This window comes from Anopheles funestus, chromosome 3RL, assembly GCF_943734845.2.
Source record: "Anopheles funestus chromosome 3RL, idAnoFuneDA-416_04, whole genome shotgun sequence".
Lineage (NCBI taxonomy): Eukaryota > Metazoa > Arthropoda > Insecta > Diptera > Culicidae > Anopheles > Anopheles funestus.
In genome coordinates, this window is record NC_064599.1 from 31,543,300 (window position 1) to 31,561,158 (window position 17,859).

The following is a 17,859-nucleotide window of genomic DNA, read 5'->3' on the forward strand; positions in this document are numbered from 1 at the left end:
TTATCTTGCAATCTTGACCACAAAATTCCCGTTGTTCTCAATACACACTTGAGAGCCAGTGTCAGCTGTATGTAAACAATAACAAACCAACAGCAGCGAAACAAAATTACGAAAATTCCCGATTTTCTCATATTGTAAAACACAATTGGGGTCAGAAATTTATTCCAAATTCGTAATTACTGTATTAACTAGCTTCCCTCATTTCGCTGTTTAGTTTTGTAACTGACGTTTGGAAAACCGAAAACGTGATTCATCAAATGCAGGCAGCGTGTGTATCAACAGCACGGCGTACTCATGTTTCAGTATACTGTGCAATACCTCCAGTGTCGCTATATGACGCAACGGTATGCTCATTGCGATATTCAATGCAATACCTTCGATATAAAGTACACCGCGGACCATCGAGTGCAGTTCAGTTGTCAATGGCCGGTGATTTTCGACGGAGTTGGTGTTTCACGGTGTAACTTACCAAAGTAACAACGATGGATAAAAGGAAACTAAACAAAAGCAACTTTAAGGACGATCCACTGCATTGGTGTGCGGCAAACAATTGGCCAAAGGAGGTTCACAAATGTTTGGAAAAAGGTGATAATCCTTACCGTCCCAACAAGGATGGGCTTTCTCCTATGCATGCTGCGATTGCACACAATGCATATTTAGCAGTAAACATATTGCTAGAACAATACACATCACACCTAGCAATCGTAAAAGAGCACATGGAGAAAAGGTTCCTGTGGAAAAAGGAAAATTGCAGCTGGAAAAAACGACCCATCCTGATCGCCTGCACGGCAGAGGAACGTGGGCAAGTGCAACTGGTGGCTAGTTCCTGTCCATCGGCTATCCCATTCAATGTGCAAGTGTTCGTGTTTTTTCTAACTCCACACTACGGCAGTCAACTGGTCGCACTTGACGTGTGTTCCGCGCAAAAGCAATCTGCTGTGCTGCAGTGCATAAATATGCTACTACCTAATGGTGTTTTGTCGGTGGACAGAACCGATCCACGAAAAGATAGCATGACCTACCTGCAGACAGCTTGCCTATACGAACGTGTAGAAAAGTTTAGAACTCTACTAGAACATGGTTCACAACTTTCCGCTACGGGAGACGGTGAAAGTATTCCGCTAATGACAGCCTGTCGGACTATGAAGCTGGATATCGTAAAACTACTGCTAACGAAATACGTAAACCATTACGACCCTACCGTTGTGGACAATCAGCAGAAAAATGCGTTTCACATCAGCTTGGAAAAAAATAATCCAAAGCTAACAGATTACGTGCTGAAGGCGCTGATAAAGTATCGGACGGCAAGATTCGGTGAAACGGAGTCGGAAGCGTTTAATCGAATTTTTCCATACAAATGTGAGGAATATAATTACATGACCACATGGTCACTTATTAGGCCAAATTTGAAGGAGATGTGTGGCCGATATGTACTGCAATATCGACTCGATCTGTCGCACTGCAACGGCGAGCGCCTGAACGTCGTAGAATTGCTCTCGAGAAAGATAGCACTTGATTACTGTTTTGAGGAAATTCGTCGTAATCCGGACATTTTAAAATTGAAAGAAGAAGACGAAACGACCGTGCTCCATCATCTCTTTAAGCACAACCACCTAGATTTGATCCAGGAGCTTTATGACCAGCATCCTACCGTGCGAGTATTTTTCGAAACCAAAGCAGCCTTTGAAGTTCTTCGTGTTACTTTAACCCATCGGCAGGTAGATAGACTTATCTTAATACTAGAACATCATAAAGAGTATCTACGTTCTAAACCCGACGAACTGGAGGAATATGCCATCGGTCAAACTTGGTTCGATAGATCCGTGTACAGAGAACCATTTGCACTGTTAGCTGCTGCATTCCCAGAGAAGGAGGATGTAATTAACGACACCATTGCACAAGCGACTAAACTGCAACAAAAGAAATGTTAGTATGATTGTAGCGGGAATTTTAATGAAAGATACTCACTTTTATCGTTTTACTTCTAGCTTTTACGGATAGATTTAATGCACTGAACAAGTTGTTCGAACCCGAATTTGCCTCATTGAAAGAGGAAGGTGTACTGTTGGAGAATCTGGTAGACGAGCATGAAAGGAACGTTCTGCATCAAGCAGTGGAATGGGATGAGCTAGCTTTGATCAAGAATCTACTCAACTGTGGAATCGATCTTAACCGAAAAGATGGCGAAGGCAATTTGCCCATCTTTTTCGTCCGAAGTATAGCTGCGCTCGATATGCTTTACGATAAAACGCCCGTGGATGCAACGATCACCAACGATACCGGGTACAACTTGCTCCATCACAGTAGCCGTCTCGGAAGCCACGTTGGCGAAGCGATACAGACGAAACTGTTGCAGCTAGGGTTTGATGTAAACCAACCAACGCACGATGGTAATGTGCCTTTATCGCTTGCCGGCTGCTGCTCTACGGTACGGTTTCTGCTCAAACACGGCGCAAATGTGGAGCTCATTAATGGGAGCGCATTGGTGAACACACTGTACCGCAAACAGCACTGTGCGGGTTGGGCATTGATACTGAAAATCGCACACCTACCCTGGTTCGAGGAGATTGCACACGTGTTCCTGCCCTGGTTGCTTGGCAACCAAAATCGTGACTTTTTCACCTGTAGCTCGGGTGATTATTTGGAAAAGTATCCCGAGATACGGAAACAACTATTCGACAGTCTCTATAAACATTCGCGCGATGAAGCGTCTACCTTTTTCGGCACAGTGTGCCATCGGGCAATCAATTGCTGTGCCAGATGGTTCCTAGATTATGGATATGATATCGATATCGAGGTGCAAGATGATTATCGTTATACACCGCTGGTGGGACTGCTTAGCTACATGGAAGAACCGAACCTGGACGTTGTGGAGCGTCTGCTAAAGAAAGGTGCCAACGTAAATACTAGAAATGATTGGGGAAGAAACGCTTTGCTTGCTATCGTTTGTAACTTTAGATCGGCACAATGGTATGGACACACGCTGACCACAATCGACATGTTGCTTGACTATGGCGCAGACATTAACATTCAGGATAATGATGGAAACACCGCACTACACTATGCGTTTAGTGATATGCATATAGAATTAGCAGAGTTACTAATCGTACGAGGAGCCGATCGAAAGATTAAAAATAACGCAAACAAACTACCATATCAAATGGTTAGTAAAGATTTGCAACCTTTATACGCGTTCCTAGGGAACTAAGGAAATTTTACTTTAAATGTGACTGCACCAAAGATGTTTAAAGTACAACTTTAAATAGTACAAGACCGAAACGTATTCTAAAAATAATTAAAGAATAAATATAAGCCCTTTGCTTGTTGGGGTGAAGTAGCAAAGGCAGATCGACGCGCATTTCTGTGTTACATTTTGTTATGATTTCTTCGCTACGAATGGAGCAAAAAAAAAGCGCCTTACAACCAACTATTCTGTGCCGTGTAATTACATTTATCAGCTTGCCGGAAACAACGTGGTAGTGTGTGGAACCAAACCTCTCCCTGTCTAGGCTGCTGTTGCTCACCCTTCCCATAGCGTGTAAGCTGCACGATCGTTGTTCTTGCCCACTCGCTGGTGGTATTTATGTTTTGAGAACATTATCAGCATCTCTGGCTTGTGGCCGTTATCAGGCCACGTTTCGTCATGCTCGTTCCGCTTTCTTCCTGTAGTTATCTCGCTTTCTTCCTTGCAGCCATCAGCACAGGATGGAAAGAGAAGCAAACCAGCAGCACCAGCAGCTTGGAGTTTAATGCATCTGCTGTTTGTGTGTGTGTGTGTGTGTTACGATCAACAGACTGTTGGATGCTGGAGCAAATCCTTAAGTTAGTCTGTGTCTGGACGCGAACTGGTTCACTCGGTAAAGGAGTTGAACACGGGAACGGAAACAAACAACAAGACAAAAGGAATTTAATGCAAAGGGGATTGTGTTAAATGAAGCAGCACGATCGTCGGTTAGCAGGTGTACCAGCAGTTCCAGTGTTTTTAAAGTTTCTAAAGGTGGTGCAAGATTTGAATCAAAGGTTCCTTAACTTGAGCTGCTGAAGGTGGACACATCGAACACAGGGGGACAAATAGTGTATTTAAAAAGTCGCTAACAGCTACAAAAGTGGCCAAAGTGAGCGATGTTTAGATACGATCGATCGTACTACCTTCCTCTTCTGTGTGCGATCGCACTAGGTAATAAACTGTTCTACATTAAGGTAGTTTTATTTATATATTTTGTATAATTTAATACATCAGAAAACATGTTGAAAACGAAAAACAAAATTATACTCGTTACAAAATATATAACATAACGATATAACAAATGAAGTTGTCGAACAAACGCAGCTTGTTCTCGCTGCTGCTCCGTTCTCAAGACAAAAGCAGCAGAAAGCAAATCAGTGTGAAGTGGTCACCACACACACACACACACACATGTACACACCCAGGGTAGAACAATTATCTCGCTTATCAGTCTAACGGCTAGCTTCCTGTTTCTGTCTCGGGCATTACTTGCTGCCTTCCTTTTTGAACAGTGGCCGTACTTATCAGCTCGACGCAGTGCTGCGATCTGGACCAAACGCAACACGGATGCCGGATAGATAACGGTCAGTGCACTTGTGCGTTTGGCTGCAAATCGGAATTTCGCTACGCCACACGGAAGGAGTGCCAAGATGCGCTGAAGGTTCGTTTTACAAGCTTTGTATAGCTCCGTGAGAGAGAAAGAGGCAGAGGACGATAGCGCGCAGTGACCGATTCCGTACGTTTTGTGCTTGTTTCACTATTCCAGGGCCGCACCAGTGACATCTGCAATCGGCAACCGTGCCAAAATGGAGGAACGTGTACGCAAGTAACGACCATGCCGCAGTATAAATGTCGCTGCGAAGGAACCGGCTACTGGGGCAACCGATGTCACCGAAGTAAGTAGAGTTGGGAGTTGTTTTGCAATGATGGTTTCAACATATTCTGTGCTTCGCCTTTGCAGTGTGTCCCAAACCCGACCAACTTCCGCCCGGTACGAAATTCCCGCACGAATGTGTCGTCATTTAGACAAGCGTTGCGAGGGGCACGGTTATTAGCTTCCGTTTTTCGTCACATAGATAGACAGACCGCCGATTAAATCAGTATACACAACACGAATCTCCCGAGTGTGTAGGGAGATCATCACATTTAGTACAATCATCGTAAGTGTACCACAACACAGTTCCCTATCAATCTTACCACCATCGGAATCCGTTGAGGAGACCACATTATGTGGCTTTCCGGATTAAAACAGCACTGACAAAAGCCACATCCAGGTTGACATCCGCTCGGGGCAAGATAAACGGGAGCACCGAAAGCTGCTAGAAATTTGTTTTAACCGATGTGGGGCCGGATCCTGTAGGATAGTGGTACAACAACCAAAAAAAAACCAAATCGATAATAAAATCGTTCTCGTGCATAATTATAGTACGTTTTAGCGAAAAGTTTGAATCAAACTAGTTCGTTAAGGTATACAATTTTACAAATAAAAATTCTATTGGAAACATACCTTTTCATGTAATGCGTTTTTTTCCCTTCCGAATCCAAATTTTATATTGTCCACACCATTTAATCACTAAATAGCATTGTAAAGTTGTTGTTTTTTTTTAAATTAATCTGCGTGTCATCACATCATCAATTGGTACGTAGAAAAACTTCGAAAGCTAAACATATTAGTTTGTGTAATGCTTATCTTGTTTTTTTTTTCTGTTTGTTTGTTTGTTTCTGTTTGCTTGCTTGGTTTTATTGGTTACATCAGAGTTTTGCGTTTTTCTTACTTCGTTCAGTTACAATGTTGTATTGATTTCATGTTTTTTTTTGTATAATTTTTAATAAATTTTACATTTTTTTTGTTTTTTTTCATGTTTCTTTTTTGTTGCTGTTGTTGTTGTTTTTGTTCACCTGTAGAATTATAATTATGCTCATTCAATGGATACTGGTTCTTGTGTATCTCCTCTCCCTATCGTTTTTGTTTGTGTTTCTTTTTTCATTATTTGTTTCTTTTACATGTTCATTCTTCCGCCATCGTACAACACATTGCTAGGGTGGAGCGATCGAGCGATCGGAGCAGATCAATAAAACGCACCGCGTGTCTGTTGTTTGCCATTCGACGGATTGACAAAATTGTAATTCATCTCAAGCAATATAATCTTCGTGAAACAGTTGATAAATTCCATTTGAAATGAATATATCATTCGTTTCGTCTCGGACTTGATTGCTTGATAAGGATCAATTTTCTTATCACGCTCTTTCTCGCTCGCCTTCACCAATTATCAGAACCGCATCCATTCGGGCCAGTTTCCGTGGGCACATGAGAACGGTTGTTTTTTTTTTTCTTCTTCTTTAGTTTTGTAGCATGTCCATGTTGCAGAAGGGGGAGCCATCACCATCTTTCTTGAGCTAAAGCGACTTACGTTACTACACAATACGCGCTGTTACAATGCGGTGAGAGAACTTTTAGTTGCGACAATCAAAACGTACCAAAAAGGAAAACACAAAAAAACCCAACCAAACAATAAATATCAGGGCCATCAGGGCCCTGCTTCTGCTGCTGCTAACTACGGCGGAGCATAATGATTGCATTGCCAAGCATTTGTTTACACGTTTTTCGTTCACATCTCCTGTAAACTTTTCCTCATTTGATCCCGAAATGTTAATAACTGTTGTATTATTTTATCGTGTGTTTTTTTCCTCTCTCTCTTTGTGTTGTGGTGTATTTATGTGTGTATGTTTTTTAGCTTAAAGTTTAACTTTAAAGCCACTGTTTTTTTTCAATCTTCTTTAGTTTTTGTTTTCATTCTGCAGTTATTGTATGTCTAGGTTTTGCGTTTTAATTAATAGTTCATGCGTGTGTTTTCTTTTCATTGTCGTTTTACCCATCTCATCACGCCATTATACCACCCGAATACCGTCGTACGTTTTGAAGCGTTTAGTAATCGCGCCGTAATCGTTGTTGCTGGCACAAGTTTATTTGCGTAGTTTTTTTTTCATGTGTTTTGTTTCTTTTTTTTTGGCCATCGTTACACAGTTGACGGCTTCTATATGTGCCGGATACCATATTAATGTTGATGTATATTTGTTTGTTTGCTGTTGTTTGCTTTTGCTTTTGAAGATGCTTATTGTATGTTTCTATACTCCACATACCTCCATTTGATCCATTATTGATCTATAAAAATAATTAAAATCCTATACGAGAGTTCTTCTAAGCCCGAGTTCTTGTGTTGTGTTACTGTTGTGTGAATGTATGTTAGCTGAGTATGTTTTTCTGCATGTGTTTGGTTTACATATTGTTACGGTTTACTTCTTTTTGTTTTGTTTTAAATGTGAAAACACATGCGTTCGTTCGCAGTACTGCATATCTCGTATAGGGGATAGTAGTTTAGTTTAGTGGTCGAATTTTAAAACACAAGATCAGTTTTTTAACACATAATCGTGCCTGTTTCCGCATAAAACAAAACCATTCCACAGTCGCACATTCCGCATTATCTGTATTTACTGAGCATTACCAACCCCAAAAGCCCATTTGTCATTTTGGGGTTGACATTTTCGTTACTCCTTATCCTCGTGTCCTTGCTTTATTTTAGATGTATTCCTCCTTCCTTCTTCCGTCCCAACTAATTTCTAACGACGATCTTTTCTCGCACTCTATCCCTATTATTATGTTCCGTTCCGTATGTTTTGCCGTTTTGTTTTTGCATTGTTTTAGTATCAATTTGTTGCACAGACTAGATCATGTTTTATAAGAGGAAATATGCGTTGGGATACGTGTTTCTTTCAATAGCCTTTTCCATTGTTTTCATTCGCTTTTCCCTAAGCTTGACGTAGGTTGTATTTCCCTTTCTTCCATTTGTTGTTTGCTCTGTTACTCATGGTTTTTATATGTTTTTTTTCTTCTTCTTTTCTTCGTTACGTAGCATTGACAATGAAAACATAATCAGGCTTAAAGTGTTGTACAGTACAGTATACATAAAAGCAAAGTAGTAATGATAATAAACATAACCATTGCATGCTAATAGTACGATTCGTTTTCATTCATTCTCACTTATATGCTACACTCTTTAGCTTTTATCGGCGATAGTTTGGTTCACGTACTATCTTTTTATTGTGTAATTTGTTTCTTTTTTATGTTTGTTTTCATGTTTGTCCCATCTTCCTTGCGGGACGACAAACCTCCGAAGAGGTCTTTGTCTACCATTTTCTTGACTTTTTATTTACCCATAGCTGGAGAGTTACTCCTGGGCGTACGGTGGAACGATCTCCAGATGATATTATGGTAGTAGCTGGTCCTGTTAGGTAAAAAAAACCAGCTCCATTAGCACTATACCCTCCAGGACACCGTTCCAATGTTTGCATGTTTGCAAACCCTCAAAAAACCTATGAACAGTAACTGGAAATTATCGATTTACAGCGAGGTTTCCAAAATAGAAAACATTACACATACAATGTGCCTCTTAGTTTCGTATGAAAAATCAACCACCATATGTGTTACACACGCTTAATGCTTTCACACGTTTTCCAATCGGCCACCATTTTACCATCGACTTACAATATAATGTTTAATAAAAACAGAAGAACGACGTACGTCACGATAAGTTCTTCATCCACTTATTAAACATTATATTTCGTTGAATGGAAGCAGAGCGAATAATTTGGATTTGTGTGTAGTTTAAAGAGTAACAGCAGGAAGGTTGAAACGAAAGAATACGATCGGGGTTTAGATAAACCTTTAGAAAAAAAATCGATGAATTAGATTCATACTTAATTCTTACGCATCTTACAGATTCTAAATGTAATGTTTTTGTAGTTTTTAAGCTTCAAACTGATTCATATGTGATTCGCGTTTTTTCTTTAAATTGCTTTCTGTATTTTCCGATAGTCAAACACTGCTCTTATCCAAACACGCATATTCCGTAGCGCTATTCCACATGCAGCTTACGGTAAGATGAACGTCGTTGCACTTAACTGAACAATTTAATGACAAATATCCCAAAATAGAAAGGAATCTTGCACAATATATTTTTGTATTTTCTTAAAACAATCGACGAAAGAACCTATAACACCACAAATGGTTGACTACTTAGGTTAATGAAAAATTTTGTTACAAGTAAAAACAAAAAAAACATTTTCATTTCACAGGGACTATGCCACCAGTGCCAGAGCAAACACATGTTTGGGTGTTTCAATTTTCATTTAAAGAATCTGTTGCAACGAACGCACACGAACCGTAAACCGCCGAATGGTTTGCGCAAAACACGCTACGCAATGTTTCGATTGGCCGACATCTTTTAATTACAAATAATGAATACCGACAGCTGATATTCTGATGATGGCTAATGGACATCATACCGGATTGCGAAGAATGCACGCTTCAGCGTGACGCTAAATAAAAACTAACTAATTGTTTCAACGGCGAATAAGATAAGGGTAAAGGTAAATATATACGTTTAATCTTCGGGCACATTTGTTTCCAGATAAGGTATCCTGTTGTTTTTTTTTTGTTTATGAATGTTAAAATTAGTCTTCGATGTAAATTAGGCTGCAACTAAGATTTGCCAACACATGCTTTGCTTGTTCTGTTTTGTTTTGTTTATCATTTGTTTCAAACGAAGGACTTCTGTTTACATTTGTTGTTTTTTTTAATTCACACATTTCTGTTTGGCAGTGCGAAAAGAGTAACGCAACAAATAAGCGTATTTTATTCTGCTTCGTTTCGCAAGCATTAACCAGAAAACAAAGTTTTGGTTTCATCACACGGTAATTATGTGTTCCACTGATGATATACGGTTTTTTTTGTTTCACTATATTTTTTTCCTTGTTTCATTGTCTTCTGTACCATAGTTCTTTTTTTAATTGTTGCACATAACTAAATATTTACGTTAATTTCATCAAATAAAATAAGGTTACAAAATTTTATGTAATATTTTCTGTTTCTTTTTCGTATGAAACCCAACATAAGGTATAGAACGGATAAAAATGATAACATACACATAATAATTGAGTTAAATTTATTACAATTTGCGAAATTTTGTGTGTTTTTGTTTGTTTTACTATTCATTTGTCACACTTTTACCTATAATACACATAGAAGAAAAAGCCGAAAAAACCGGATCAGAACAGAATAACAGAACGAACAATGTAGAACTTTTGAGTTTGTAGAATTAAACCCGTTTTACTTACCAGCTAAACGAGGAGTTCTGGCAGATGGGTGGAAGCCTTTCGTACCGTCCGGACCCTTCGGTGCACGAACGACAGTCAAGCGCGGTCCGCTATCATCAACGGAATTAAGCTTGATGCGGGAAATCAATCGTTCCGGCCGTGGTCCGTTTGCATCATTTATCTTAACCACGTTGCATGCAGAAGTTTTGCCATTCCGCTAAACCCGTTAAGAGAACAAACGAACTCAGTTAGATAAAATTATAATTATTTACCAAATGCGAATGGAATTATGTAAATTAAGCTTTTGCTTTCTGAAACTGGTTGTGTGGTACGCATACTATACACTTGCCTGATTGGTAACAATGGAAAATTCCACCGTATCGCCCAGATAAAGGTTAGCGTTGCCCTGCACATCGGACATGTGGAAAAATAGCTTCTTTCCTTCCTCAACTTCGAAATCCAAAAATCCAAACTGCCCCTTAATCGAATCTACCTTGGCCTGCTTTTTGGTACGAACGGGAGCGATCTGTAAAGAAAAAAGATAACCAATTTGCATGAAGTTTTTAAGTTTAAAGTAGAAAGGAATTGCAAGAAAAATAACAAACCTCCATTGCACGATTCAGCTCGTCGATCTTGAACGTAACTACGTCATCTTTCTGCAGCAGATCGCGATGGTTCTTGAGGCTGGTAATGCCGAACTCGTGCGTTGACAGTGTGTCACCATGTTCGTTTTTGATTTGCACCAACCCACTGTACTCAACCTGTTCCGGGTTGATGCAGCGTAATGGACGCAGCACCGATCCATTGAAGCTTGTAGGCAAAACTTTCGGTTGCTGTATGGTGCCCTTTGGCAATACCTTAACATTCTCTGCCGGAATGCAGTTACCGGCATTAATGGCATTGCGAGTGGACAGTGTATATTCCACTTCCTGGCCCAGTTCAAGGGTATTGCTATTACCGATAAAGTTGCTAAAGTGGAAAAACACTTCCTGGTCATGCTCGACCGTTTCAATGAAACCAAAATTTTCCTACAAATTAAATGACAACCTCATTATTAATTTTTAAATTCAACAACACAATTCTGCACAGCTTAAAGGAAGTTTTACAAACCTTCAAGACCGCAATGAATCCATGTTGAATTTTTCCCGGCTTTACGTTGCCGTTGGTATAGTTGGACTTCGTTACCGAATTGCCGTTTGCTCTGGAACCGTTGGTGAGGCCAGCCGTTGGCGATTGTGACGATGGAACCGATCCAATCGTTAGCTGCGTATCTACAGCAATAGGAGAATGCTGCTGTGACTGCTGCTGCTGCAGTGGTTGTTGATGCAGCAGCAGTTGCTGCTGTTGCAGAGCTTGTTGCGTGTTAGAAGTGATCTCCACAATGTTCGTTGCGATCAATTCTTTGTTACGTTTAACCTACAATTACAAAGCAAACCCATAATTAGTACCAAACCATACGAATACGAAGGAACCGAATCTAGGGAGTTTTCATATTTTACCTGACAAATATTGAATCTGACTTTATCACCCACACGTGGTGGCTTATCACAATCTTTCAAGAAATACATTATAGTCTTTTTGTTTGGACCTTGGCCGTAGGTAATAACGCCACCTTCGGTGCGTTCCTGCGATTTGATAGGACTTTTCGGTGCCTCACGGGATACGACGCCTTCCACGTTGCTTTCGATAAGCGTCTCAAATTTGACCGTACCAAATGGCAAATGCTTGATACGAATGGCGCTCTGACGGTTGTTGGCGAAGCTGGAACCAGGATCCTGAATGACGGTAAATTCAACCTCATCATCAACACAAATTTCGCGACTCTGTAAATGAAGGTGTAATCATCAGGGTTAGCAAAATACGCAAACAAGCTTCTAGCTTCTTGTTACAGCTTCTTGTTCCAATTCCACACTTACCGTATCTAGCACTTCCGTAAAATGGAAAAATAAACGCACGCTACGCTCGACGCAGCGTAAAAAGCCGAAGCCTTCTTTCAACGATGCTACCACGCCCTGCTCGCGCTTTTCGCCGCTCACTTGGAATGTTTCGTCCAGCAGGGAAATGGACGTTGCCCGTTGCAGCTGATCGCGACGATCGGTCGCTAGCAGAAACTGTACCCAGTCACCATGCCGCAGCGTATAATCACCCTTCTGATCCTTATCTCCGAATGGCACTTCGACTTCTGAGTGATCGGCCGCCCGATACCGTATACGTCCCGGCAACGGATCGTTCGTTTGCTGGCGTGCCGGATTGTTGCGATCGAGCGGCTTTAGCACCTGTCCTTTGTAAATCGTTGTATCGACATCCTCGAAGATTACCGATCCGGGTGCCAAGCGGGCGATATTGCAAGCAACCTCCTTTCCCTGTAGCAATAAGAAATGCCATTAATGTTGTACAATAATACGACACAGATGAATAAATAATGAAATTTCTCTTAGAACTTACATTTCTAGTTTGAATAATAAATTCCACATCATCACCAGGACGAAGTTCGATAGTATTGTCCGCCTCGGAGAAATGGAAAAAGATCTCTTTCACCACATCCGCCCGTTCGATAAAGCCGAAGGTGTCCTTCATAGAGCACACAACGCCACGATACTTGACTGGATGGGCCGGATTTTCCAGCCGGATGTGACAAGCCCCGAGGTTACCTCTGCAAGAAGAGAACCGTCATGCCGATACCATTATGCTGTATCTAAGCTAAGCAACAAGAACGAAAAATCCTTACCTTTGATTCGTAGCTATCTGAAAGCTAACCTTGTCACCCGAACGTAGCGAAACGTTCCCTTCGACATCGTCTTTGGTATACGGTAGGAAGAAACATTCGCCCCGATTTTCGTAACTAATGCGCCCGGTCGTGGTGTCGCTTGACGTGGACGAGCTGGTAGTGCCGGGCGTAGCCGAATCGCACTTCAGCTCGGTCGTAACGGTGCCGGTAACGCGCTCCTCCGACAGCACTACCTCCGGTGCAATTTTCGTGACCTGGCTGGCGATCGGTTTCCCCGTACGTCTATCGTACGTCATTTCAAACTCCACCGGATCACCAATCTTCAGATGTTCGATATTGCCCCCGAACTGCGAGAAGTGGAAGAAGAGTCGAGCCTGTCGCTCACAGCACTGAATAAACCCGTACGAATGCTGCAAAAAAAAACAAAACAAAAAAATGAAAAAAACCAAATGAATCGAGTAGCCACACAACACAGCGACGAAACTTTTACGCACCAGCAGTTTTTCAATGATACCAGTTTCGCGCGTACCCTGGCTTGCGTCGACACCATTGGTGGTCTGGCCGGTCGAGTAGGAATTGTTCGCATTGCTCATATTATTCGGTACGTTCATCATGGCGTTGGCATTGAACACCCCGATAGTGCCGGTGGTGCCCGAATTACCGAGCACGCTCATTGCATCGCCACCGCCAAAAACACCCTGGTTCGGAGCCGCCATCGTAGTCGTCTCGATGCTAAACGTACCGATCGGTGGGAATACATTCGATGGGTTTATCGATTGCCGTGGTGCAGGCGGTTGGTTCGTTTGGCCACTGTAGAACACATCGCTTCGTTGGCCATACGCAACGTAATCCATGAAGGATGCTGCAAGCAGATTAAGGAGAAAATCATATATTATTACGGGCCATAGTCTCATTACAATGCCAATGTTTGTTAAATACGCTATGCGGGGTTTCAAATTTGGTGTAATTTTGTTTTCTTTTATGGTTCCAAAGCAAACTATGATTGATTTTTTGTTACACACTGTAATGTTTTCATCTTTCTCACAGCTATCTGTGATGTATTGCTCAACAATTAATTCACAAGTTCAAGTTATGTAAACAATAACATTTAATCTTGTTTTTTTTTTAATAATCAAATAATAGGAGATGATATTTTCTTACATTCTAGTACATCGATCCTTCACTTACCATCAGCAGAACGGAAAGGTTTCGTTTGGCTTCCCATAATGATAATTGCGGAGACGAAAAAGGTATATAGTTTCCTTTCGTCCGACAAGCAAGAGGAGTTTTATTTGTATCGAAGTTTTGTTTTCTGTTTAGCGTGGACACTTTCCTTCAGCTTATCACTCGCACCAGAAACTTTTCTTATTCAAGTTCTCCAAAAAAAACCCCAGACAAAGCAACCAATGCTTCGATGCTTTCCGCTTGTTGTGTTCTCTATCCGCAGCGGCAGGGTCGACTCTTCTTCCACTTCACCGTTCACAAACCGGTTGTCGATGATGGACTAATTTTTAACGTTTAATAGATTTGTTTTACGCAAATCACTGCTTGTTTTGTTTACTTCTGCTTCTTCGCGCTATAGCTAACTCACAAAAAGTCTCTTAGTTCACCGTGTACCGCGCTTTGGTTCGATTCCGTTGTTACTGTTTTTAACGATCGTCGGCCAGAGGTTGTTGTTGTTTTGTTGCTCTACGCTTTTTACTAATCTCGCAAGCACATATGTTTTCTAACCACACGATCCGATCCTTTTAGTTGGGAGCAACATACGGTTTGCAGCTTCCCAGAATTTGTTAGTTAATGTTTGTATAGTTCACTTAATTTGCTCAATATACGTCTCTACTACTGCACACAACACCTCATCTTACGCTAGCTGGTTTTATTCTTCTTTTCTTGTTGTTGTTTGTTTTTTTATTACTTTTAGTAGTTTTGCATTGTTTCTTTTCTTGTTTTTTTTTTGTTTTGTTTATCGCTTAGTTTGGTTTCTGTTTTATTCACAAATCAGCCTTATCAGATATTCGTGTATGTGTGTGTATGTGTTTTGTATTTATATGTCCCTTATGCTTTATGTCACAAATACACCGTACTTGGGAGCGGGGTTTTGACGATTGCGTTTTTTGTTTTGTTTTCACTTTTGCTTCACTCGTTTTGCTATTCTCTTTGCCTATTTGTTAGCAAATGCAAATGTATCACCGTAAGTTGCACAGCTCGCATATAGATATATATTTATAGATGTGGGGCAGCAATGTCCAGAAAATGTTTGCAGTTTACGTTTATGCCGGGGGGTTTTAGCACGTTAAGCCAGTAATAGCCTTTTGAATTACTCCGATAGCAGCTCGGGCACAAATATGTTTAGCGAGAGGAACGGCAATAAATTCGAACCCGTTTCGAATGTCCAGCAGCAAACACACAGATGTGGTATTTTCAATTTCCAAAATCACTTTACGGTAATTTTCACAATTTTGTATTAACTTGCTTCTTCTTGCAGATCACCAAATCGTAAGCAATAGATGGATATTAAACAGTAAGGACAGTGGTCGCCGCCACGCTGCGATCCTTTTTTATGTTTCTTTACGCACACAGTGTGCTTAGCATCATCAATCAGAAACTTCGTAGCAAACGTACCGGAAAGCATGGGTTGCTATGCGTTCAACCAGAGCGGGTTTTTGTTGTTGTTTGAATTGAATTCACAGAAAATAATCACACTTTAATTTCGTTTAGTACTATTTCTTATTGTTCCACAGTATAGTATTGCTGTTGTGTTGTAATTGTTGGATAACTTATACACACCACAGGTTTTTGGCGCAGGTCACCGAAGTTACACAACATCAGGCAAAATGAAATGATATCGGAGATTCAACCACGCAACCGAACGGTGACTGCAGGTTTTAGAATTTTTGCCCCTTCGTTTTGGTTCCGGCACAGGACGACGGATTAACAGGATGTTTTTTTTTCTGGTATGAATTCAAATTCACTTCACTTCACAATCCGTACGGGGTGTTTGATGAAATGCTTATTACAGTAAAACGCGTAATGCCGGCTTGATTCGACGCAGAACGGTAATTATGCTTATGCACAACGGGGATGTTCGGTCTGTAGTACGTACACACTTGAAGAAGTAGCCGGTGATTCTTATCAAAATGCGGTTGGTTTTTTTTTCAACTTTGCTATTTGAACCTCTTTCTCTCTTAAGTCCGTGACAATTTGCACAAGCGCATCCCCACTATGTTACGTTTCGCTTCCTTTTTTTTTTTGTTTTGTCTGCCTTTGTTGTCTCTGTGTGGGTGTGTGTTTTGGTTACGGTAAGCCTAACTTAGTTTCACTTTTAATAAACATATGCTTATTTTGTTATATTTTTTAAATTTTATCACAGAATGGTTTTATTTGTATGTTTTTCCTCTATCACTCCCGCTCGTTTGACTTTTCTTTTCTTTTTTTTATTCGTGTTTTCCACTGCGTTGAACACCGATCCGCTGCCTGTCGCGGCGGTTTGTGTTATGTGACAGTCTTGCTTTTCCCGTTACCGCTACCAACCAAGTCTTGTGAGTGTCTGGTTTTTTGCGTTTGACGATCACTAGAGTTATCATCGGCGAATGTTGCACACTTGATCAGTACGTTTTGTTTTTCCTATCTTCACATCAACAAACAACACGAATTTTGCGTTTTGTTGTAGCACTCTTTTTTACACCTTACGCACACACACACACACACTGGATGATCCAGAAAGCAGTTGACGTTTTTGGATGTTGCTTTTGCCCCCAAATCCACCACCAGTACAAACCGCTGTGTGAAACGTTACGGTTCGTTTATGATTTCGTTTCGTGTGTTAAGTTATCGGTTTAACAACTGCGCGGTATTAAAGTGTCCAAACATTGGGGAAGAGTATACTTATGTGCGTGTTTCTATTGATTTTTTTTAATTTCTTCTTTTTTGCCACTAGACACTGGGGGTAGGGGAGGTTGAAGACTGAATAATTTTCCTCAAAAATTGTTGCACAACTATGATCTAGTGCAAACTAATGTTTTGCAAAGCGAAAAATATTGCTGTACGTTGTATTTTATAGAATTTCCCTTTTCCGTTTAACTTTTCACCACCACTTGTTTGATGCTTTTTTGTTTGTTTGTTATTGTTGTTGCACTTTGGAAACTACGGCACAGTTTGTTTACATTCAGCAGGGTTACTTTACAGGTATTTAGCTTGCACTGATACCGCAGCGATGCTTGCCAAAAACCGATCGTAGTACACTAGAAAGTGAGTTTTCTCGTTGCCGGATGTATTACCGTTTTGCCAAATGTTGCGTTTGTACTGTGTATATATTAGACGCCCCCGGACGTATTTTCTTTTAGTTCACAGAAACTATGTTCGCACAGTACATGCACTGCAACAGTTCTCTCCGTTCCCTGGTGGAGTTACTATTTCTATGGAGCACACCACTAAACAACCGACCCGGCACGGTTTGCACACGAGTTTGCAGGATCAGTTACGAGTACGGCTGTTGAGGGGACCAAAAAGGGGATGATACAGCTAAATGGATGTTTTGCAACAAACGAAGACACTTTTTTGTTTGGCTACTCACGTTCACATAAAACTCGAAACAAAAGAAACCAAACTGAACTGATTGCTAAGCACGTTCCGGCTCATACGGTGGCTAGAAGCACGCGGTTGAGGCTCGCGTAAAAAGCACCAGAACACACGAATTTTACTGCTTTTTTTTGTTGTCCCTCGTTGGATTTTTCTGTACTTCTGCCGTTCGTATTGTGTGATGCGTGGTACAAAATCGCTTAAGACGTATTTGAATGCTATGCTTTTGGTGTTACTACTAATGTTGCATTACTCTGTCTACCATACACACTTTCCCGGCGTACTGTTTTGGTCGTCAAGCAATGATCGGTTGCTGCGGTGGTGGTTAATGTTGCTGTATCTTATATTTTTTGACTGCTATGGCTATTATTGATGTCGCTTGTTCCTCGTAATT

General features: G+C 40.9%; 3 protein-coding genes across 4 annotated transcripts; 2 read left to right on the forward strand and 1 right to left on the reverse strand.

Annotated features, from left to right (window-relative positions):
• The first annotated feature begins 41 nt into the window (after window positions 1–41).
• LOC125770939 (putative ankyrin repeat protein RF_0381) lies at window positions 42–3,683 on the forward strand. Its single transcript, XM_049441043.1, has 2 exons — window positions 42–1,926; window positions 1,989–3,683. The coding sequence occupies exons 1-2, from the start codon at window positions 483–485 to the stop codon at window positions 3,206–3,208; spliced, it is 2,664 nt and encodes an 887-aa protein (XP_049297000.1). The 5' UTR covers window positions 42–482; the 3' UTR covers window positions 3,209–3,683.
• Window positions 3,684–3,831: 148 nt separating this feature from the next.
• LOC125771034 (neurogenic locus notch homolog protein 2-like) lies at window positions 3,832–5,512 on the forward strand. The gene is made up of 4 exons (XM_049441218.1): window positions 3,832–4,177; window positions 4,519–4,667; window positions 4,773–4,902; window positions 4,968–5,512. Exons 1-4 carry the CDS (start codon window positions 4,123–4,125, stop codon window positions 5,030–5,032), a joined length of 399 nt encoding a protein of 132 aa, XP_049297175.1. The 5' UTR covers window positions 3,832–4,122; the 3' UTR covers window positions 5,033–5,512.
• A 164-nt stretch (window positions 5,513–5,676) lies between these two features.
• LOC125770937 (cold shock domain-containing protein E1) lies at window positions 5,677–17,546 on the reverse strand. 2 transcript variants are annotated; one of them, XM_049441040.1, is made up of 12 exons: window positions 17,461–17,546; window positions 14,076–17,376; window positions 13,382–13,749; window positions 12,888–13,297; window positions 12,605–12,812; window positions 12,076–12,522; window positions 11,659–11,982; window positions 11,270–11,575; window positions 10,765–11,187; window positions 10,509–10,685; window positions 10,181–10,376; window positions 5,677–10,073 (listed from the first exon to the last, which is right to left on the reverse strand). In XM_049441040.1, the coding sequence occupies exons 2-12, from the start codon at window positions 14,110–14,112 to the stop codon at window positions 10,051–10,053; spliced, it is 2,919 nt and encodes a 972-aa protein (XP_049296997.1). In that variant the 5' UTR covers window positions 14,113–17,376; window positions 17,461–17,546; the 3' UTR covers window positions 5,677–10,050. The 2 variants fall into 2 exon arrangements, with proteins under 2 accessions (XP_049296997.1, XP_049296996.1); XM_049441039.1 differs by having other exon boundaries at window positions 14,076–17,546.
• Between the last annotated feature and the right edge of the window lie 313 nt (window positions 17,547–17,859).